Here is a 22,802-nt window from a genome sequence, read left to right on the forward strand (position 1 = left end):
GTTCAACAAATGAACCGGGTGACAACAAAAAATAATAAAAATAAATATTCATATGCATTTGGCAACCTCATTTATTTAAGTTTGTGCACAGAATAGACACGTCATACTTTAATGTATTAAAGGCATGGCAGAGTAAACATAGTACTAGAGCTGAAAACATTCACACTACTGGTCTTTCTCTCGTTTCCTCCACAGAGAGCAGTGATACTTTGGAGTGATTTTTATTTCAAGTGATATTCCTCTCCGTTTGGTCCATTTTACTTGATTTCCACGGTGATGTCTTTGTTGGGACTACACACCTGCAATACAACAGGACTGACTTTTCACACATTCCCTCCTCTACACTCTCAGTTCAGTCAGCCATAAATATTTCCACGGCGTCGTAGTCTCTCACAAAAACCACTTATCTGGAATAAATCAGTACTGACTGATAAAAGTCCTGTTCTTGGCAGTACATTCTCTTACTGAGCCTAGCATGTGTTCAAAAGACAGTTAGGCAGACCAAACGGGATGGAGCGACTGGTTCACAGTACTGTTAAAAACACAAGTAGACATGCAAGTTCCATTTGGCTACTGACTGTGACTAAGTGACTGAGTGCAGTGGAGTGTTCAGGTAGCACTGTACATGGATATGGCTCATCTAAAGGGAGAGGAAGGCTGGAGCTGCCTGACGTGTGTGTGTGCGTGTGTGTGTGTGTGTGTGTGGGGTAACACTGTACATGGATATGGCTCATCTAAAGGGAGAGGGAGGCTGGAGCTGCCTGACAGCTGTGTGTGTGTGTGTGTGTGTGTGTGTGTGTGTGTGTGTGTGTGTGTGTGTGTGTGTGTGTGTGTGTGTGTGTGTGTGAGTGTGTGTGTGTCAACGGTGGGAGCCGTCTGACGTTAACGCCGTCATGAGGCTCTCATAGCTGAGGAAGGTGACCGCGTTGACCGGGAAGGCCCTGAGGCTGTTGAGGAGGAGGCCCTTGAAGAAGACTCGCGGGCCCTCCTCGCGCGCGCTCACGGCGATGCAGTGCAGCACGCCCCGGTAGACCCGGCCGCCCGCACCCACCATCTGCAGCCGGGCCTTCACCACGTCCATCGGGGTCGCAAAGGCCCACGTCACCACGCCGGCCACGCCACCCGCCATCAACACCGCAAAAGTACCTGTAGGATAGGAAAAATTAGAAGCCATGCTATTACATTTACAATATAGTGAGGAAAAACAAATGTATCTCTGAGACCATTGTGTTGCAAAAATACACTGTTATACTACTCACATTAAATACAGTTTATTGTCCCCGACCTTAGTATTAAAAATAGATCTGATGACATTTCTAATAAGCAGTTGAAACTTACACAAAATCTCAAATGCACAATGATGCTAACAAAACAATGGTAACTTTATGGTAATAATGGCAACTGTAATAATTCCAAGATCAGTTTTTTTCAGTTCTTCTGACTATCTCTGTGACTGTTTACCTGGTTGTCTGTCCTTGTCAGTCAGCATCCTGACCATGAGCTCATAAGGCAGGAAGTAGAGTCCATAGCAAGGCACGTCCCTCAGTGCGAGGGCCCACATTCCCCTGAACAGCCCCCTGACCCCCTCCTCCCTCAGGATCATGGAGACACAGTGCATGGGGCCCCTGTACTTGTCCCCTCCCAAACCAGCCCGGCCTTTAGTCTGGCTCTGCAGACGCACCTTCACCAGGTCTATGGGCGCCGTCACAAACACCTGCAGACAGTAACCGTAATTACAGATGGAACAGACGCATGCTTTAAGTGTTGTTGTTGACCTGCAAAACATATGTAGGGACCCCCCCCCCCCCCCCCTGTGCTAATGGAGCATAGTGTGACTCTCTTCCTGCTAAAGTGAATTTATAGGAACCTAAAAGAGGAAAGACAGAGATTGTATGACTGTAATCCAAATCACACGTGTTAGCTGCTACTTAAAGACTGATAAACAGAAGGGGGTTCTTAAGACACATTTATTTTTCTTGTTGATAGACTTTGAACTTGTGACCACCGTTTAAATTAGGACCCATATTATTATTTTTTGTTCACCACCAGTATATTAGTATTTAACACGCCCCATCTTTCCAGCTCACCTGTGCAACACCTGAAAAGCATCCAGCTGTAAAGACAGCAGCTGCTGATGCCTGGTTGCCTTGGCTGCGGTCATTCCTCTGGGACTGGGTGAGGTAGTCCAAGGCATTACTATAGGAACCAAAGAGCACGGAATTGCTGATGGCAACAGACAAGACAGGGAATGCCATGCCCTTAAAAAAGCCAGGGACCTGATTGTAAAGGAACAAAGCAGCATTAAGACAGACTGGATATGCCAATAATTGATTAACCTTTATGGTGACTTGGTTGCAACATGACCAACCTATCTGAGTGAAAATGGAAACTAGCGCTATATTCATTTATTCAGGAAATGTTTTAAATGGAACTTCAGTAAAATGTGCTATTGTGCAAGATATCAGTGAAAGGATTGATAGCCTACTGCTTACCTACCCCTTCATGTGCGTATGTCTTTTTGACACAATCAATTATCCCTTTATACTTGGACTGGGTCTGAATGCGTACCTGATCAAATACAAAGGCAATTTTACTGGAGGCAGATTGAATGATACATATCCAAGGTTGCATTTGTGATTTGAATGGCTGCCCCAACCTTTACTGTGTCCATTGGATGTCCCACAGCTAATCCTACAGCACCTGGAATTAATTAATTTCAGATGCAAGCAAAAATACTTTCAGAATTTCTGAAAACAGTAGGTATTAAATGAAGAAGCTGCTCTATCATTACACAGCCTGACTGTTGCTGGGGAAAAACATTTGACAGGAATTTTACCTGAAACCCATCCAGCAACAAACTCTACAAGAGGCATGCTGGCATTCAGTCATCGACACAGCTCAGGAGAATGATGTCTTCCAAGGTCTTCAAGACGTGGCAGCTGAATACTGTAGAAAGAAAAAAAGTTCACTGTTTTCGCCATGTCGCTCGACTTAGGCTATAACAAAGTTTTATTGTGTGGCAAAAAAATGGCTTGCAAATCCATGACAATTCACCCCTTGCAAAGTTCAACGGTGAGAAGGTGATCTTTGAGCCGAGATTCTCTGAAGGTGTAATGGCAAATATGTAGCTAACCTAATTACGCGTTCTTCGAGTTCAGCCTTGGTCAGCAACATAAAAAACAATACCATAATGTTATCAACTTCCAGTTTCAATTGTCATTTTTTTAACGAGTTTCATTTGGTTTACCATCACAGCCCAACGACAAAGACGTTTAGCTTTACCACACACAAACATTACGTTTTTTGATCAGAATATTTGATGATGATGCAAAATGTCATGCATCTGCGAATGCAAAATTAGGCTACTAAATAGGCTAGCTTAGGCGATTCCAGCATTAAGTCTTCATGCATTTAGTGAATTGAGCGAAATGATACCATACTGATTCCAGTTATAATGGTCCTAACTGTATCTTTGTCCTTTTTATGCCTGCTGCGAATTAGCTAACTATAATGCAATAATCACAGTAGGAGAATTTAGTCAAGTCGAAGTCAGTAAAGTTACTCACCACATTGTGAAATGGTCTAGCCACAGCCAGGTTAGAGTTCCATAAAATGTTTACAAAATGTTCTTTAGAGACTTTACAATTCTTCGAAATAAGGTACTACTAGTGCCACCTTGTGGCACATATGTGGAAATGCTCGATGACTATTCAGTTTTTTTGTACTTGATCAGAAAAGTCATAAATTCAAGAAGCATCCTTGGTTGTTTCAAGTTTATTAATAGCAATTAAATGTATGCCACAAGTTCAGTGGAGTGAATTATTTAAAACATGCCATGTACAATGATTAAACCAGCACATGGAGTGTGGAGGAACACAATTTCTGTCCACTGTGCAACAGCTTGCTGTTGATTGACAACACAGTTCACTTTCACTTTGATCAGGCAAAGAACAGTATTTACAAATAATTTACAAACATTTGACCTTCTAATTCCACATATCACACAATAAAGTAGTGCTCTAGACATTTGTTTGCCACAGCATTACTGGCGAGTTGATACCCGGACTTTGAACGGTTTGGGGGACATCACGTTCATCCCTTGGGCCTCCAGACTGGGCTCCACCCCACCTGGAGAGGAGAAGGTGAATCTCTGGAGGAGCGAGGTGAAGAACAGAAACAGCTCCATCTGGGCCAGCTGCTCCCCCAGGCACATCCTCTTGCCTGGACAAAACCACACACACACACACACACACACACACACACACACACACACACACACACACACACACACACACACACACACACACACACACACACACACACACACACAGCCATGCCTTGTCAACCTGACACTCCATACTATCAACTGGACTTTGCATAAACCTATAGAGCCCACAGTATGCTGCAGTTTATTCAAATGTTTTTTTTTGTATGCCTACGAGTTATGGTTATGTTCATGTTTACGTTCAAAGTATCTAGTAGATGCTTTTGCCAAAAGCCACTTACAAAGCTAAATATATATATATATATATATATATATATATATATATATATAATTTTTTTAATGGAAAAGTATGTAAGTAAGTATGTAAGTGAAATACCTGCAGAAAAAGCAAAGAAGGCCTCTCTTTTCCAAAATAATCCTTGGCTATCAAGGAAATGGTCTGGATTAAACTTGTCTGGAGTCATCCATTTAGATTTGTCATTCAGCACTGAGGACAGACTGGTTATGACCACAGTCCCCTGGGAGAGGAAAGAGAGTATAGCTGACCTTATGATTGGGTCATTCATGATTCAGCACAGTACATAAATGGCCGCCAGCAAACCATCTATAACCTGGTAACAGGAGCAAACAAATGGAAGTGCCAACATTAGTTCTGCCAGAAAGACTCAATCCTAGATCACTCTTTCATTTATTAATTCTGACCAATCACCAGTCTACGTCAGTCTTTATAACAACATGATTCCTGCACCTACCCTGCTGCTTTCAGATGCTGGTTTTCAATATCTGTTAAATTTCATCATGTCTCCCTGAGTCGTTCTGGCTGAATTGAAAGAACGCCTGTCTGACACTGCTCAGTGCATAGCACAAATGATGACAACATTTAAAGCCTGTGACCAGTATAGACCTCTGGGATCAGATATCCTCCCAGTGTTGTGTCTCTCCGTGCTACGCGGGGCGCACTATATGGCAGGATATTGGCAACCCGCTGCGTCTCATGAAGAACTGCGTTGACGTAGGGCATGTTGACTTTGTCTGCCAGGCAGGGTTGGCGAGACTGTCCCACCACTCTGTCGATCTCCGCTTGGACTGCCTCTGCAAAAATAAACACAAAGTTAATTTCAGAATAGCGTCACCTCGCAACACATTCCCACATGTCTTGCATAGGCTTCTAAGAATGTGTCTAAACAGAGTCGGCGTCACGTGGTAGCCTACTCACTCTGCACGTCTGGATACTTCATCATGAAGAGGAGAGCCCATCGTAGTGTGCTGGTCATGGTTTCAGTGCCAGCTTCAAGCATGTCCAAGGTGCAGTATACCAGGTTTTCAACCCCGAAACCTGCCTCTCTGTCTTTCCTTCTCTGAGCGAAAGAGATTGATAAATTCAGTAAGGTAGGTGAGGATGTGAGGATAATCAAGGGGGGACTTGAACTGATCACATGATGATCACTGAAGGATGTCTCATGCTGGCATATACACACAGACACACACACACACACATTTAAAATAGATTTCAGAGAGGATTTAACTTGCATCCACCTACACATAAACCATCCAATTACTTGTCTTACCTTATCTATCTCTCCTATGTAGGAGTCTATGAAGTCTCTGTGATGAAAGGGATCCCAGTCTTTCTTGTGTATCTCAATTTGTTTTCTCAGAAAGGCAGCAACCTTTGAGTAGTTGCTCAGTATTGTCTCTCGAGGTCCTGGGAATCGCTTCATGAGCCATGGACAAATATCATAAAGCTAAAAGATAAGAGGATATTTATTCAACATTTCTGCAGTATGTGGCACTTGGTACGAAAATATTTTAACCATCAGCAGTAGGGAGTTTTTGTTTGGTTGGAGGTCGATACCAAAACTGGCTGCAAACAACATACCTCAAAAAGCCTCAAATTGCTGCCTAGTGTTGCTTTAAACTACAGCATTTGTGTTGTGTAGTGTAGTGTGAACACTTCCAACACCATGTAATACAAATCATATCTTTGACAGCTTTAAACTAGCTGTGACACTACAACACATTTGTATCTTGTGTGAACCCCGAAACGCATCTGTTGTGAAATAAATTGACACTAAGAGGTGGAGATTTGGCGATGTGTCACTTTAACAACCAAGGAATGTTTGCACAACAAATATTAACAGACCTGACCAAAAAAGCACAATGGTTTCATGGTCAATACGACCTAGAAACCGGTGCTATGCATGTTTTACACATCTCTTTGGTCTGTGATTACAAGAGGAAAACCTACCTGAGCAAGGGGTGTACGAGTGAGTGAACAAGATTCTGCACTGAGGGTAAGAAGTGTTTGAAAGTCGCTGGGACTGTTGTTGAAGCATTTCCCAAACACCAAAAATCCAATAACATTTGTCACTGCATTGACGATCTTGGTATGAGGATCAAATACACCTGTAAGGAGCAATTAAGATCTATAATATACCCGCATATACAGAACATACATTAATTAATATAAATATTGACTATTTCAGTTTGCTATGTTTTATAAATAATTCACTGACCTATCTCCTCTTGGATGGCCTCGGTCAGAAGTGCACATTCCCTCAGGATGTTCAGTTCCAGGGCTCTTCTGCCATCACCAATGGGATATATATGGCTGACTGAAAAGTGCCGTTGCCTTCTCCATCTATACCCATTGCTAGCAGAAATCCCTTTAGTGTGAAATGGATGAGAAAATTCAATAATGCAAATAATAGTTATCCAACTGAATTTTTTTTTTTTCATTCTAAGCAAGTGTTGGTTCTTCAACATGGAAACTGTTTCTTAAGAATGAATTCAGCTTCCCTAAAAAACAATCAATTTCTGTCTGTGTCACAAAATATAATCTAACAAGAGACAATTCCTTACAGATCTTATAAATGATGGAGATTGAAATGTAACTAAGAAAGATCACTGGAGTGTCGTGATATTCTGTTTACATTGTGAAACTGTTTCTCACTGTGTCATTGTGCCTTTAAGCGGAGGGGGGGGGGGGGGGGGGGGGGTTACTATTATTCATTATAGTGTAATAATGAATAATATTATTATTCATTATAGTGTATTCAAGGCACCGGAAACTAGCGGATGGTGAGGTGTATGTGTGACAATTTGTTTATGGCTAAGAAACCGTGTAACATTGCTTAGAGCATCTCTAACAAAGAGTTACTATTCAACACTTTCTACACTGTAATACAAATTGCAATCACTCACCATTGCCTTTGACGGCCTCGTCAAGGAGAGGAGACACAGGGTGATCAAGGAAGTTGTCTCCTTGGGTAACCAAGACTTCATGGACCATCTTGAATCCTGACACATAGACTGTCTTGATGCCACCTCTCCTGATGCTGAAAATATGTCCATACCTTTGAGCAATCTGTAAACATCAACATATACAATGTTGTAGTACAGTATTATATGAAGAAACTTAACATTCTTTGGACCACATGGGAATGGTAACATCTCGAGACATTAACCTATAAAGAATATAAGTATTGATATAATATTGACAAAATAAAAAAAATGTCCCATTTGTCTTGACTAAATATGAACGACAATAAAGATGAAATATAATATCTGAACCAGACAGACTAGTATCCAATTCATTGTTGAACTCATTCATTGTTGATCAAACACGTATTGTATGATAGCAAAATGTTTTTCAGCATGTAATTTACACCATCAGTTTTTACATCATGGGCTTTTTTACCAAAACAAACATAAAAAAGAACAATATAATATCAGTACCTTATCTATAGTGTGAGGATCAAAACCAAAGAGAATATCATGCAATAAAGGAATAACCCATGGTCCAGGAGGAAAATCTGAATGTCCTTTCTTCCGTATTTTGATGAAGAGTAAAAGCAGACCAAATATTAGCAAACAGGTCTTTAAGTCACACCAATCCAAAATAGCGGTAAAAAACATGGTGCAGTCTTTCATTCAGCACTGGCTCAAGTGAACAACAGAGAAACAGGCATGAGGTAGGCTAGTCAAAGTCCAGTCTAGTCCAGTGTTTAACTCCTTCCCAACTGGACAGACCTCCAATTAATAGGCCCATACCTATCAATGGAAATGTAAATATTACAGTAAGATTATTATAAGTAAGTTATTTTCTTGTGCAGACTGTTTTCTACATAATGTGTCAGTTCTGCGCTAGCATGTAATGGTGTCACTAAAAGTATAAATGTGGGAAAGAGGTGGAGTATGGCAAGGCTTCACACTCTTGTGTAACCACCACTGAATGGCTTCCATGGCAACCCCCCCCCCCCCACACACACACACACACAACACCCTTTAAAAACAAATTAAAGAAAAAGTGCTTTTTAATCGCGTTTACAATTGTGAAAAGGTTCATCTCAACATCTGAAAGTGTGTAGTGTAGTAAAAGGGAACTGTCCTGTAAACCAGAAGATTGTGTTTGTCTATGGCAGAGGACAAGACAGCGTAGAGTTTTTTTCAGTTATGCACTGTGATCCATTAATAATCAATCCATGATTGCAACCAATAAAATAAGTCGGTACTTAGGGGTTAACTGTAACCATTTTTGAGGCTGTTTAAAATAGACCAAATCAACAGGCCACCTGTTCACCATTCAAATCAACAGGCCACCTGTGCACCATTCAGCAGCCTCAGAAAATGGTTACAGTTAACCCCAAAGTAGCCTACCAATAATTCATTAAACCTCACTAAGATAATGCAGCTAGCCTTCTTACCACAGCCTTACAATCAAAGATGTAGTTGTCTTGAGTTATGGATATACAATGTCAGTGTCTCCAGTTTTTCAATGTATGCCAGAGGTGCAAAACTAAAAATTCTCTTTGATCAAGACGTTTTTCATCTGAATGCTTGATCACACATGATCAACAAAAATTCACTAGTGGACAATTGCAAAAATCCTGCAATAAAACATGTGTTCAGTAGGCCTCTAGAGATAGGCCTAAGTGTGGTCATGACACACACACACACACACACACACACACACACACACACACACACACACACACACACACACACACACACACACTTTTGGAGAGACCAATAACTATTTATCAAAGGTGCTACGCAGGTAACTTCTGGCTACAATGATGGCCAACAGGGCAAGTTCTGAACGGCAATGTACTAAGGGAAACTTCATTTCCCATGTTCACTTAGTTCCTGACCACATGTAGCTACCCTAGTGGAGACTCTAGAGACAGCATAAAGGATATTGTCACTTACAATTTATGTGACAATTTCTTGCATCACTGTTATCCAAAACACGTTACAAAATACAAGAAATACAGTGCCACAAATGAAAGTAATAGCTTGAGGTAAATTCCCGTACAGAGCCCTTATAGATCAATGATTGTTTACTAGATAGCAAGGCAGTTCAAGATACAACCGAGCTTGCCTGATAATGTGAACACCGCTCTTTCACACGGATGTCGTTGCTATGACTTGTCTGTACAGTTGTATAGTATTTGTATTCAGTTTAAAGTCATTGTTAACACAAAACGTCTGTAAAATTCAATACAAGATTGTTCAGGAAGATTGATTTACTGTCAGGCGATATTTGGGGCGACTAATACAGTCCGACTTTGGGCTGTTCAAGACCAGGTCGTCCTCTGAGCACGTGTCATTGGTCAACTGTATGCTCGCTGGCGTCAAGTTCCACTAGAATTGGTTGTAAAAGTCGTCAATCAAAACAATGAAGTGCTTGGGATATATAAAGCAAGGAAACCCTCCGTTCTGTGAGATTCTGCAGATGAGCTGAAAGTTGTCAGTGCAGTCTAGAAGAGAGGAGTTGAAAAAAACTGATAACGCTCACTAACATACACATTACCACACAGAACTATTTAGTTGCTGATACTGTCATTTAAAACGAAAATTAGTTTAATCGAGAGGAATCTCTCCTCCAAACATATGTTTTGAATTTGTAATATAACGTTAGCTAGCTAGATAACAACCATCACGGCTAGCCAACTGAAGTGACGCTGGCGGTTTTAACGTTAGCTTTGCATATATTCTATCGTGATTTTGTAACCCTTCAGAGTCGACTGTTTTTCTTGTCGATGTTGAGAATAAGTCGAGTGAGGCTAAAGGTAGTGTCGCTTTAAGAGGAGGCGGAGAAAGCGCCGCTGGTGTGTTGAGAGTGCTGGGGATTCTAGCTACAACATTGACCGTATGTGTGCTTTTTTCCTTCAATGGAACTCTGTCTCGATGTTTCATGATTTATTCATGACTGTGAGAGGAACGTGACGAGCAGAGGCGGGTAATTTATATACAAATTGTAGACTGACCTGGAGGCGGGTTCACGCACAGAGAAGGTGGGTATCCACTACTGTTCACACTTGTAATCTAGCCACATAGCTACAACGTTACCATAACGTCTTCAGAGCCAACACCACCTGTTTTCATTTTCACTGCTGTATGTGAAGAGTTGGTTACTTCTCCGGAGTTACTTACTCGCATTGCTGCTATTACACTCGTGTTCCTGTTTTCCTATGGGTCTTCCGTGCATTGTTAGATTACAATACTAGCATAATTGTTTTTACTGATAACGGACATGATAACATGAGAGGTGTATCCACTCGTTATCTACTTCATGTTGATGATTGTGTGAATTTGTGTTTTCTGTTTTAGGTCAATGTCATACCATATGTCAGCTGTGTTGCAAGGAAGATGATAGAGATGTCTGACAAAGAGACTGTTTTGCCACCAGAGGGGAGATCAGTTGGCTCCCATCAGCAATCCATGAGCAGCTTTAATAATAATAACTCTTTAACGTCAGGGGAGACTCCTGCCAAACGCATTAGCAAGGGTGACAGTGCTACAGAAGTTGAGATGGGCAGCACAGCAAACACAGTGGAGGTTAAAACCTCGAACACCAAGGTTCTGGAACAAAATGACGTTCAGGCCCAGGATTCCAACAGCGGCCTGCAGCAAAACGCACAACAGCCGAGGGTCAACAAGCGGCGCAGCACTATGAGCAGTGGGTTCAAGCACCCCATCTTTGGAAAGAAGCGCCGACGTGCCAATTCTGAGAGCAATCCCGTCCTTCCCACCAACTTCCAGTTGGGTGGCAACATCTTTGACCCGCTCAACCTCAACAGCCTGCTGGACGAGGAAGTGAGCCGAGCACTGAACGCGGAGACGCCTAAATCCTCCCCCTTGCCGCCCAAGAGCCGTGATCCTGTGGAGATTCTTATCCCCAGGGACATCACAGACCCCCTGAATCTTAACTGCGGGGTCACAAGAGACACGGGTGCGCTGATATCGCCCCTCAAGAGCGGCGGGCGGAGACGACACCGCAACCGCCACCACGGAGGTGCCGGAGGAGGGCCGGCCGGTTTGAACGTCGCGCAGCTGGATTTTTCGGAGGGCGAAAGGTCGGTAGAGGGGGCGCCCGCTACCGCAGAGGGCGTGCCCTCGTCCACTTTATCGCACCCTCTGCCCGGTGGCACAGCAGGCAGCACTCTCCCCGAGGGCGCTGCCCTGCTGAACACCTCGCCGTCCACAGACCGCAAACCCTCCGCGGTCAACACCCCCGGTGAGGACCTGAAGAGCTCCAGTGGGCCCAGTGTGAAGCCCCAGCCTCTGCAGAGACTCAGTGGCGGTCACGCCGCGCCAGCTGATGGCTCGGACGTCGTCTCGGCACCCGCCGCCGCGGCAGGCCCGGCTCCTCCACATTTGCCCGGTCGCCAACGCAAGCGCCGGCGCATGTCCAGCAGGTCCGAGAGCTCTCGGGCGTCGTCGACAACCCCGGCCAAACAAGCCAGACCGGAGAGAGGCAGGCGGGCACCTGCCCCGGTGAAGCACGGGCAGCCTTTCCAAACCCCGGTGATGACCTCGGGGTCAAGGACAATCAGTCGGCGGATGCCCCCCAATCACCGTGGCGCCAACCAGCGACCGAAGAAGAAGTTCCAGTACGGTAACTACACCAAATACTACGGCTACCGCAACCCAGGGGCTATCGACGACCCACGGATGGACTTTCTGAGGCCCGAGTGGTTCCAAGGCAGATCCGTGCTGGACCTTGGATGCAACACCGGCCACCTAACCATGTACATCGCCAAGCAGTGTCTACCCAGCCGGATTGTAGGGCTGGACATTGATGGAGGGTTGATCCACGCGGCCAGGCAGAACATCCGATATTACCTCTCAGAGATCCAGGCCCGCGAGGCCAGCGAGGCCCGGCGGAACGGCACCGCGGACGAACCGCAGAGCCGCGGAACTGATGACCTGAAGGACGGAAAGCTCGAAGAGCAGAGAGAGGAGCCTAGCAAGGATGCCGTGGAGGAGGACCGTCGAGGGAGGCCAGTGGCGAATAAGGAGTCAAACCGAGAGAAGCAGGGAGGGAACTGTTTTGAACAGAGACAGACGGAGGGGGAGAGGAGTAACGAGCGAACGAGTGAGAAAAAGGAGGGGGGAGATGGAGGAGGAGGAGGAGGAGGAGGAGGAGGAGGAGGAGGAGGATCCCCAAAAGGGAGTCGCACCTTCCCTGTGTCTCTTCGCATCGCCCGAGGCCCCATTGCTGCTCCGCTTCTCCCAAAATCACCCAGCCAACAGCGAGGAAGCTTCCCTGCTAACGTCTCCTTTGTCACAGTAAGACATGGTGCCTTTTTTGGTGTCCCACTGTCTATTTAATAAACCATTTCATTTTGTATTGTCCACATGCTGAGATGAGGGATTCAATTCCCTCAGTATTTATAAATCAATATGAAAACAGTCTCCATTGTGCATACAGTCTTCAACTTGTGTTCTGTCTTTGTTTGTCTCTCAATTGTTTTGGTTGGGCCCAACATCTCTTTTCTTCTCTCCTCAGGGCAACTATGTGGTCGAGAATGACCAGTTCCTGCTCACTCAGAAGGAGGAGTATGACGTGATTCTCTGCCTCAGTGTCACCAAGTGGGTTCACCTGAACTGGGGCGACGCAGGCCTGAAGAGGCTCTTTCACAGGGTCTACAGACACCTGCGGCCCGGGGGCATATTCATCATGGAGCCTCAGCCCTGGAGCTCCTACGGCAGGAGGAAGAGGCTAACGGTGAGGAGAACAAGTCAAGTCAGATTAACTGATCAAACAACCAATCCAATCATTTCTGACTGTTAGACACGATTGTGCATTGCCATCTCAGTCGACAGAACTGCACAACATAAGAGTGATGATTTACTGCAGATAATTTGTCAAGCTTGAAAAATGAAAAAGCAGTTGAGAAGTGGATGAACTGCTGTCCTGAATGTTGTTTGTTATGAAATGAATTTGCATGCATTCTTCATCAGTTGATGAATAGATTATTTGCCAAAAAGCACATGTGCAAAACATATGAAAAAGGGGATGTTCTTTCCTGCGGTAGCTTGGAGGAGGTACAATACCGTATAGTCCAAGAAGGGATCAATAAGTCAATGTATTCCAAAAACTGAAACAGGCTGACAGAGCTGTAGTTTCTGCGCAAGCTGTGTCTGGTGATAACATGGGCCCTCTTCGGTATCTAGTGGGTAGTCTTTCAAAGCACCGCAGAGCTTTTCATTCCTGGATTGCTCAGGACCAAGCTGCTACCCACAGAGAATTTATGCTTTTTGAAGTCAGGATTGCATAATTTTGTCTCTTTAGTCTGAGTTGCATTTGCTGATTAAAGATACAAAATCTGCACAGTGTTCTTTTTTTTGTGTGTAACTTTCCACTTACACGGCCTACTTTTCCACTTTGTCTTCCAGGACACCATCTATAAGAACTATGTAAACATACGCTTAAAGCCAGATGACTTCTCCACGTACTTGACCTCAGAGGTGGGCTTCAACAGCTATGAGCTCATCGGAATACCGATGAACTTGTCACGAGGTAAGCTATTCCAATGACTCCCAGAGTTGTTGATAATTGTATTTGTTATTTTACAGTGTGGCGGGGTATTTCACAAAGCAGGGCGACTGAAATAGTTTAGCCTACACTCATGTTTTATCAAGTGAAGGGTGTGTCTCTCTGTGGGTGTGTCTGGGTGTGTCACCAAACTTACTGAAGTCACTTCCTACTCAAAGAATCAAATGGGTCCTCCTCATACAAATGCAGTTTCCTTAAACATTTGAAACGCCATCTCAAATATTCAAATAAATTGTGTAGATGCAAGCTAAATCCTTGTTATATGCAAATAATGATAACAGAACACAAATGAATATAATAAATGTCTAATAACCCTCATTTATTCAAATGTGACACTGTTGCTATAATAGCCTAGGTGCACAAAAGGCTCTTCCTGTACACACATATTTCCGGTGGAAATTAAACTGTTGTAACGGCATCTTCTGTTATATTATGCTCGTTAAATCTTCCACTCTGACACTGAATATCTTGTTCAACTAATAATAACAATTTCAACACATATAAATCTTTCTTTGTCGTAACGTGCTGATTCCCAGGTGCAGCATCCAACCGGGTCCGTGTAGACACTAATTGCATTACCAATAGCGGCAGGCTCAAACACACCTGGCTCCATCGGAAACACACGAGCGTACAGAGAGCCTTTCCTGCACGTAGCCTATTAGAGAAAGATGCGTGCATCCAACATTGTGTTGATGGAGTTAGCAGGCTAGGCCGTAGACTTGAGAGAGGTGTGGCAAGTAAACATAGCGTAAAAAGTAAAACGATACATATTAAAGCCTTAATGCATTATTCATATCCAAACTCTTAATATTCAAGACAGCAATTTGACCTATCAAGTAGCAAATTGGTATATAGGTATAGGTTGAACATATGAAGCGCATAACTTCATACATGCAATTAAAAAAGAAAGCATTTTCAAGTAGAGCAGTAGCCAATTAGAATGAACATTTTCACCATAGATGTAGATACAGTAGATGTAGATAGGCTAGATGTGCATAGATAGAACAACTTCATTACAATGGTAGGAATTGACTCTTGAGCCCAATGACATAGGACATGCATAGCATTGCAATACATATCAATGAATATAGCCTTAATAATTTTGCCAACATCAAATCAATGAAAAACCTTTTTGTTGTCTAAGTATACAGTTCTACTCAAAGACGTTTCATGCTGACAAGAGGAAGATGTCTGTCTGTACAGACTGCAATGAAGTGATCATCTATTATATCCTGACTCAATTTTATCCCCACGCAGTCAAATATTTCACTTCATTGCTTTGCAAAGTTTGACTTCCAACACTGCCTTTTCAGTGTTAGTTAGATTGTGGTAATTGGATAAGAGGATTCTGTCAAATCTGTGTCGTCCATCATGTTTTAAATGTCTTTTTACCTTTCCTAGGTTTCCAGAGGCCGCTCTACCTATTTCACAAAGGACCGTCGAGGAAGTGACTGCTTTCAGTCAAAATCAAGAACCCTGGAGAAGACACTTGTTTTGGTTTGGGCTACATCACGTCTTCACAGGTTCAGGACATCAGATTGGTTGACAGAAGATTTTAAATATTTTGGAAACGGGGACCAAAAGAGGAAGTCAATCAAATCTTTGTAATTGGACATCTCAACATTACATTGTTGCACTGAAAGGAAATGGCTGACTCAGCTCTGTGAAGACATGCAGGAGGGACAACTTTTGAAATGTGTGGGAGCTTTTGAAATGACTTGCTCTAAAGGAAGGATGAGAGACAAACAGGTCTCTCGTCCTTTTGTGTCATACTTTGTGTTATAATCAGTTTGTTTGAACAAGAGGAATTTGTCACTTTTTTTGTAACCAGCCTAAAGACCAGTGACAAGCACAGACCCAAAATTATTAATCATTTCCCCCCCCCCCCCCCAAGTTATCAAATATCCGTAATCCTACCGATAATTTTTTTTGTCATGTTCAATTTTGGAATTTGTTTTTGTGTTCAATTTCTTTTGCAGATGGTGAAAGTCTTTTTATGGTTCCTGGTGTTTAGTTGATTTTGAGAAAGTTGATTGCTGTTATACAAGTCTAAAGTGATAATGAGAAGTTTGCCACCATTTTTAAAGTTAAAATAGCGTTTATTTATGGCTGGTACCATGGGTGAATGCAGGGACCCTTTATTCCCCCCCATCATCCTAATAACACTTGAGTACTTAACATACCAGGACAAAGTGCTTGTTTTGTTTTTATAAGTTAACAGATGTACTCTTTAAAGCAAATTTTAAAGCAACCTGGTCGACCAAATGAGTAGAAAATTTTAGTGAACTCTTTTTATGGTTGAGACTTTGAGACATGCATTCTGCAGTACTTCACATTAACTTTCGTAAGGTCGTCAAAGTGCATCAACTGTAGCACAATCCACCAAGCCAACTAGCTTATCCATCATAAAAAGCTGAGCTATATATTATCTCCTGGCTCAAGTGCAATATGCTCATTTTCCCACGAACATAACAGGATACAGTATTATATTAAAGCAGCTATCCAATTGCATGTTTTTGTATTTAAAAAAAATATGGACAACAGTGGAATAGCTAAATGCCCAGTTCCTATATATTTCCTTATTCCAAATATTTGATGATTCTAATTGGCCATTTCCAAATGTATTCAAAATACTCAATGTTGATCAGATTTAAACCTTAAATTGAACAGGTGCAAAAGTTCTAGGCCTTGGTGTGCTAGCGGTTAGCTGTCGGGACATTTGACCCTTTCTCAGTAGCACACTAGTGCTTTGTTTAATTAGCAAATAAAGCACACTCTTTGTGCTCTGACACTCCCACCCCCCCAAATCACAGACTGCCGCTTTGGTTTCAAGATGGCCTTGGCATGCAGGTCCAGTCCCTGACAGTGGATGGCTTGGAGATTTGTGTTTTTGTTGTTCAGGAAGAAAGCTGGTTTGATAGTTAGACGAAGGTTAGGAGCTTGATGGACATTTTGAATGTTAAATATGAAACAAGAGAACTGAGTTGGTTGTTCAGTTTTACAGAGACGTTCATGTGAGCCTCCAGGAAGATCTTTGACAATTATCGTTTGTTCTTCCACTGTTCAATTTGCACTGACTTGGGATAAACACACACAGACAGCTCACATGTCTTTGTTGTACTGTGCGTGAGACTGCCCTTGAATCAGCTGGTCACATTTTTATAGCCTATTTTTAACATGACATTTTTGGAAATGGTCTGTCGGAATTTAATGTGAGAAATAAGACCTTTTGTCTTTCCAATTAGGTCAGTGTCTGACCTGATGCACTCTTTCTGTTGAAGAGGTGATGAAAAAAAGAATATGAAAAAAAAGAAAAAAAAATGATTTTGAAAATAAAAATAATCTCAATTGGAGATTGACTTGATTTTTTTTTACCATGCTCAGTTATAAAGTTATCCAATAGTGTAGAAGCGGGTGCACACATCTGAATATTTTAAAAGTAGGTGCTGGACTCAAAAAAGCAACAGTAAAAAGGACAAGAAAGTCCGCACACTAAAGCTCCAATATTATTTCTTTTTATTCACCACATGTAAATTCAGTTATTCAGTTATAAAGTTATGTCATGCCATTCAGTTCAGAAGTTGGTGTTAGCTAGCTTCATTTTATAAAGGTTATTGTAACATTAACATGTTGTCTGTGACATGAGAACCAAACGTGTTATGGCACATTAAATTGAATGTAGGTGACGAGGAAAGTGGGTGACAAGAGAAAGTATAAACCTGAAGTTTCGATCGCTAGTTGTAGTCTTTACTGTTGACTATTTAATGAACTCTTTGTTTGTCAGTTTGCCTCATAAACAGAGGAGGGCAGCCATTCCTTGAGGAGAGTGTTGTTTTGTGGGCTGATCTTACATCTGGTAATTAAGGGCTGCTGTGGCAGATGGCAGCAATTTTAAAGCCAATCAATGTCTTTAATTAATTGTGAAGCCTGGTGCATTGAAGCATATCCTAGCCTCCCAGTATAAACTACTTCTGCTCTTTGGTCTAGCACCATGTGTGTTGGCCTTGCCCCTATGAACATGTAGATATGAGGTGCCTCTCATTCAGCGTTTATATGTCCTCCCTCGCTCCTCGGGCCTCGATCCTCACTGATCTACATAAAGAATGATGGGGCGGCAACAATGGGATAGTCTATCCCTTCTTCTATCTTTCTTTATATAGATCAGTGAGGATCGAGGCCCGAGGAGCGAGGGAGGACATATAAATGCTGAAAGAGAGACACCTATGGTATTTTGAGGGATTCAAGGCTGGGTGCAAGTGCTACATATTGCCTGCAGGGGGCGTAACCAACATTTTGAGTAATTTCCTGTCTGTTTTAAACAAAAATGTCCCTCCTCAATCAAGTGTTTCTCCTTCCAATGACAGGTATGTCATTTTGACATTGGATTCAGTGAATGTGTATTTAGAGTGTTAGTAGAGCATCCGATTTAACACATTCTTTTTGCAGGTCCAATTTCAAGATCTCTGAATTAGGTCACTGCCACTAGACACAACAGCTGATGAATCACCTTTTGTTTCTACCCCAAACACTTAAGGTAATTATCAATTATCTATGCTATCTATGAATAAAACCCATGACATTAGTATTTGTACCTTGCACAATTAGTTGAACCACAGGGGTGTGTTACAATAGTATTTAATGTGTAATTATTGTTTATTATTTATTATTAAGCGGTCATTGCTTTTTTAAATGTATTTTATTTAGAACTCTTGTCATGTTTATATCAAGTGTACATTAGGAAAAAAATATGCACAAAGTGGGATTATATGCCATGGGAATATGTGTAAAATGGCATCATAACGTGGGAGGTGCTGTACGCCTAACAGTCCTTTTTATTTGTCATGTGCATTGCATCAGAGAATTCTTTCTGGGTTGTAGTAACATAATGCGCCCACAAGAGGGTGCTGCAGGTCCACCAGCAGGCTGCTCCTCTATCCTCTGCAGTATCCTCTCAAAAGCAGGAACATGTCAGCTGAACTTGGTCATCTAATACAGCCTCCATAAAATATTTGTGTGCATTATCTGCCGCCAAAGTCACTATTATTTTTTTTTGGTTTAATTAGAGAATTCCACTTGGATTCCCTGGTGTCAGTCCGATTTCAGGATGTGATATGTTGATAATGCCCCTGGCCTCTGAGTAAGAAACCTGATGAGTGCCAGAGGTCCTGGAAGAGAACCCCTCTTATTGATCGGAGACGCTGCAAATGGGGAGGCGGTGAATTTGTTCACTTGAGAGTACCGAATATTGATCCCGAGAACCGTAGATGGTTTTAGCTTTTTTATATATATACAGTGGGTATAGTAAGTATTCACACCCATGCTAAAGTTGACTAAAAAGAGGAATATAAAATCATCTTTTGAGAATTGATTGTAATGTCTTAATTCAAAAAATGAGTAAAAATCAAACCGCTAAGGACACTAATTTTCTTTGTGATTGAAGAATGCATCGTAAATAGATAAATGTTCTTCCTTAAATACAGGTTGCATAAGTAATGGAACCCTATGTTAAATTCCCATAGGAGCAGGAGGATTTTTAATATGTTTTTATTTTTAAAGGCCAGCTATTTTATGGATCCAGGATATTATGCATCCTGATAAAGTTCCCTTGGCCTTTGAAATTAAAATAGCCCCACATCATCACATACTCTTCACCATAGCTAGAGATTGGCATGGTGCTTTTTCCAGTTAGCCTATTAGCCTGTTTGATGCTCATTGAGCTCAATGCAAATCAAACAGGCTAATAGGCTAACTGGAAAAAGCACCATGCCAATCTCTAGCTATGGTGAAGGGTATGTGATGATGTGGGGCTATTTTAATTTCAAAGGCCAAGGGAACTTTATCAGGATGCATAATATCCTGGATCCATAAAATAGCTGGCCTTTAAAAATAAAAACATATTAAAAATCCTCCGACTCCTATGGGAATTTAACATAGGGTTCCATTACTTATGCAACCTGTATTTAAGGAAGAACATTTATCTATTTACAATACATTCTTCAATCACAAAGAAAATTAGTGTCCTTAGCGGTTTGATTTTTACTCATTTTTTGAATTAAGGCATTACAATCAATTCTCAAAAGATGATTTTATATTCCTCTTTTTAGTCAACTTTAGCATGGGTGTGAATACTTACTATACCCACTGTATATATATATATATATATATATATACAGCGTGTGTTTTAGCTGCTGCTAAGCTGACACATGGGGCTATCTTGATCTTTTTTCACTTCTTTTTGGAGTTGACCTCTTTGAGTTTGTGCTAAATATTTGGTATGTGAGAAGCACTGTGTACATTTTCACCGCCATATATCAAACCAGGACACTTGACCAGTCACTCAGGTCAACCGTGCTGATTAGGATTTTACTATCCCCCGTAACCATTGACAGACTAGGCCTCCCCATAAATAGCTTATTGCTTTTCTGGGCACAGTGGTTTTTGGTGTGCGTGTGTGTGTGTGAGTGTCTGTGTGAGTGTGTGTCTGCGTGTGTCTGCATGTGTGAGCCTGTGTGTATGCTGTGTTTACACGCCTGACTGTACACCTGTCTGTCTGTCTGTCTGTCTGTTCGTCCGTCCGTCCGTCTGTCACCCTTTTAATAATTCATGACGCCTCCCCTGTGTTGTGTTCACACTTCACCCCAGCCTTGCCTCAGTGTGTCTCTCATTCCTGCTGTAATTTAGTGACCATGAATATTTCATCTGGACTTCGCCTTGTTTGCTGAGAAGGCCGATTCGGAGTGAAATCTGAAAGAAGAAGAAAGGGGGGAGAGAGAGAGAGAGAGAGAGAGTGAGTGAGTTGAGGCACTCTCTCTGTACGCTGTTGCCTTGAGCAAACCTCGCCTGGCAGCCCAGGCCGACGGCGTACCACCCCTCTCCACGCCTCTCGCCGCCGCCGCCGCGCAGCATACAGTATCCTACCACACACGAGCTCGTTACGTAACCGCGAGTGAGCGAGGCGTCGAGTGCTAAACAGGTCAGCCCAATTAAGGGCATCCACTTGCGAGAGAAAGTCGTCCACTGCTAACCAGGCATCCAGGCATCCCCTTAGTCATGGCAATGCGTAAAAAGGCGCTGGCCACAGCAGCGTTGGCCTAGCAGCGGAGCGAGCAGGTAGCCATGCGTGTGGTCAGCGCAGCGGGATGTCTTGGCCACTTACGGAGTTCACAGCATGTGCCAGTTATGATGTGGACGTGGGAGATTATTTTTTAAAGAGCTGACTGGCAGAAATGGGAGGTTTCTCCCAGCCCAGGTCGCTGGGACATTTCTTCTCTGCCGTTCCATCATTTTTTTATACGTTGTGTCCATGAAATATCTTTAAAAATCCTCATCGGTTCCCACATTTTACCGCATCCTTTGACATTGAATGCGAAATGCAGAAAAATCCACAAACGGTTTTCCCATTATATCTGCTTGGCTAACCGTGATGTTTCATAGTTCCATGAGAATTGGGCGCCAGACAGATCCACATGAAGTGAAGAGATGGCGATTCTTTTGATGTGAGCGTTCCCAGGTGCTGCTGAGGGCTGGGTGCCACTGCAGGCGGATGTGGTGGGAACAAAGTGCTCGCCAGGCCCCTTATGCGAACGTAATTAAGTGTGTACTTAATTTGGTGGATCACGCAGAGAATGGCTGTAAAGAGACAGAGGGACTGACTCTGTGTGTGTGTGTGTGTGTGTGTGTGTGTGTGTGTGTGTGTGTGTGTGTGTGTGTGTGTGTGTGTCTGTGTGTGTGTGTGTGTGTGTCTGTGTGTGGGTGTGTGTGTGTGAGAGAGCTTGCATCACGCAGGGAATGACTATAGAGGGAAAGGGACTGCCTGTGTATGTGTGCCTACGTTGTGTGTGTTTGTGTGTGCGTTTGTGCGTGCGTGCATGTGTGTGTGTCTGTGTTGTGTGTGTTTGTGTGTGCGTTTGTGCGTGCGTGCATGTGTGTGTGTGTGTGTGTTTGTGGGTGTGTGGTTGGAGCTGCAGGTTGGATCTCGGCCCTCCTCCCCCTCACCCCGGGGAATAGGAATGTGTTCATCATTGAGAATTGCTTTATTGCTGCACCATTGCTCCGTGGTCGGGTGTAGCGGGCATGACGACCAGGGGAGGGAGGAAGAGGAGGAGGAGGAGGAGGAGTAGGAGGTGGAGGAGGAGGAGGAGGTGGAGGAGGAGGGTGGGTGGTGAGCGTGGCTCTGTGCAATTACAGAAGCGATGATGCAGAGACTTTGAAGCTCTCCGCCCCCATCAATCTGGCCCGAGTGGTATATTCCTTCATCTTAAAGGCAAAGCCTGCACTGCTGTCCATGCACATATGGTTCAGATGATTGTGTTTTTACAGCTAAATAACTGTTTGTGCTAAAGAGAGAGGGCTTATGCAGACTTCACGCCATGACTGCTGATAACCTCCCACTCATCCCTCTTTGCCTCCTCCTCTCCTCTCCTCTCCTCTCCTTATCCTCTCTGCTTTTTTTCCTCTCCTCTCCTCCTCGCTCAGTGGCATCCCTCTGTTTCTCTGACTCCGCAGCGTATTCAGTCACTCCTCTCAGTGGCAATAGGCTGAGACTGAGTGACTTGTTTACTGTTCTGGAGAGCAGAATGAGGCAAAAAGCAGAAAAAAAACACACACACACAAAATAAAAAACGTGAGGGTAAGATGACAGTGGCGCTAAAAATAGCCGGCTCTTACCACGTCTTCCCTACTCTAAGTTTCACTTCCTGCTTCCTTTCTCTCTCCCTATCTCCTTTCTCT

General features: G+C 43.0%; 3 protein-coding genes across 7 annotated transcripts; 1 reads left to right on the forward strand and 2 right to left on the reverse strand.

The window, feature by feature from the left end:
• Positions 1–60: 60 nt before the first annotated feature.
• LOC134080102 (solute carrier family 25 member 45) lies at positions 61–3,661 on the reverse strand. Of its 5 annotated transcripts, none has more exons than XM_062536340.1 (7): positions 2,837–3,661; positions 2,657–2,700; positions 2,497–2,568; positions 2,088–2,276; positions 1,462–1,714; positions 849–1,146; positions 61–786 (listed from the first exon to the last, which is right to left on the reverse strand). In XM_062536340.1, the coding sequence occupies exons 1-6, from the start codon at positions 2,871–2,873 to the stop codon at positions 860–862; spliced, it is 882 nt and encodes a 293-aa protein (XP_062392324.1). In that variant the 5' UTR covers positions 2,874–3,661; the 3' UTR covers positions 61–786; positions 849–859. The 5 variants fall into 5 exon arrangements, with proteins under 5 accessions (XP_062392324.1, XP_062392326.1, XP_062392327.1 ...); XM_062536342.1 differs by lacking the exon at positions 61–786 and having other exon boundaries at positions 831–1,146; positions 2,837–2,946; positions 3,567–3,661; XM_062536343.1 differs by lacking the exon at positions 61–786 and having other exon boundaries at positions 831–1,146; positions 2,837–2,946; positions 3,134–3,661.
• A 97-nt stretch (positions 3,662–3,758) lies between these two features.
• On the reverse strand, positions 3,759–8,387 carry LOC134080101 (cytochrome P450 2J2-like). The gene is made up of 9 exons (XM_062536338.1): positions 7,964–8,387; positions 7,430–7,592; positions 6,742–6,891; positions 6,474–6,631; positions 5,794–5,970; positions 5,442–5,583; positions 5,130–5,317; positions 4,602–4,743; positions 3,759–4,221 (listed from the first exon to the last, which is right to left on the reverse strand). The coding sequence occupies exons 1-9, from the start codon at positions 8,156–8,158 to the stop codon at positions 4,043–4,045; spliced, it is 1,494 nt and encodes a 497-aa protein (XP_062392322.1). The 5' UTR covers positions 8,159–8,387; the 3' UTR covers positions 3,759–4,042.
• A 1,581-nt stretch (positions 8,388–9,968) lies between these two features.
• mepcea (methylphosphate capping enzyme a) lies at positions 9,969–17,371 on the forward strand. Its single transcript, XM_062536336.1, has 5 exons — positions 9,969–10,524; positions 10,841–12,802; positions 13,023–13,241; positions 13,913–14,036; positions 15,474–17,371. The coding sequence occupies exons 2-5, from the start codon at positions 10,880–10,882 to the stop codon at positions 15,521–15,523; spliced, it is 2,316 nt and encodes a 771-aa protein (XP_062392320.1). The 5' UTR covers positions 9,969–10,524; positions 10,841–10,879; the 3' UTR covers positions 15,524–17,371.
• The last annotated feature ends 5,431 nt before the right edge of the window (positions 17,372–22,802 follow it).

Source organism: Sardina pilchardus, chromosome 5 (assembly GCF_963854185.1).
Source record: "Sardina pilchardus chromosome 5, fSarPil1.1, whole genome shotgun sequence".
Taxonomy (NCBI): Eukaryota; Metazoa; Chordata; class Actinopteri; order Clupeiformes; family Clupeidae; genus Sardina; species Sardina pilchardus.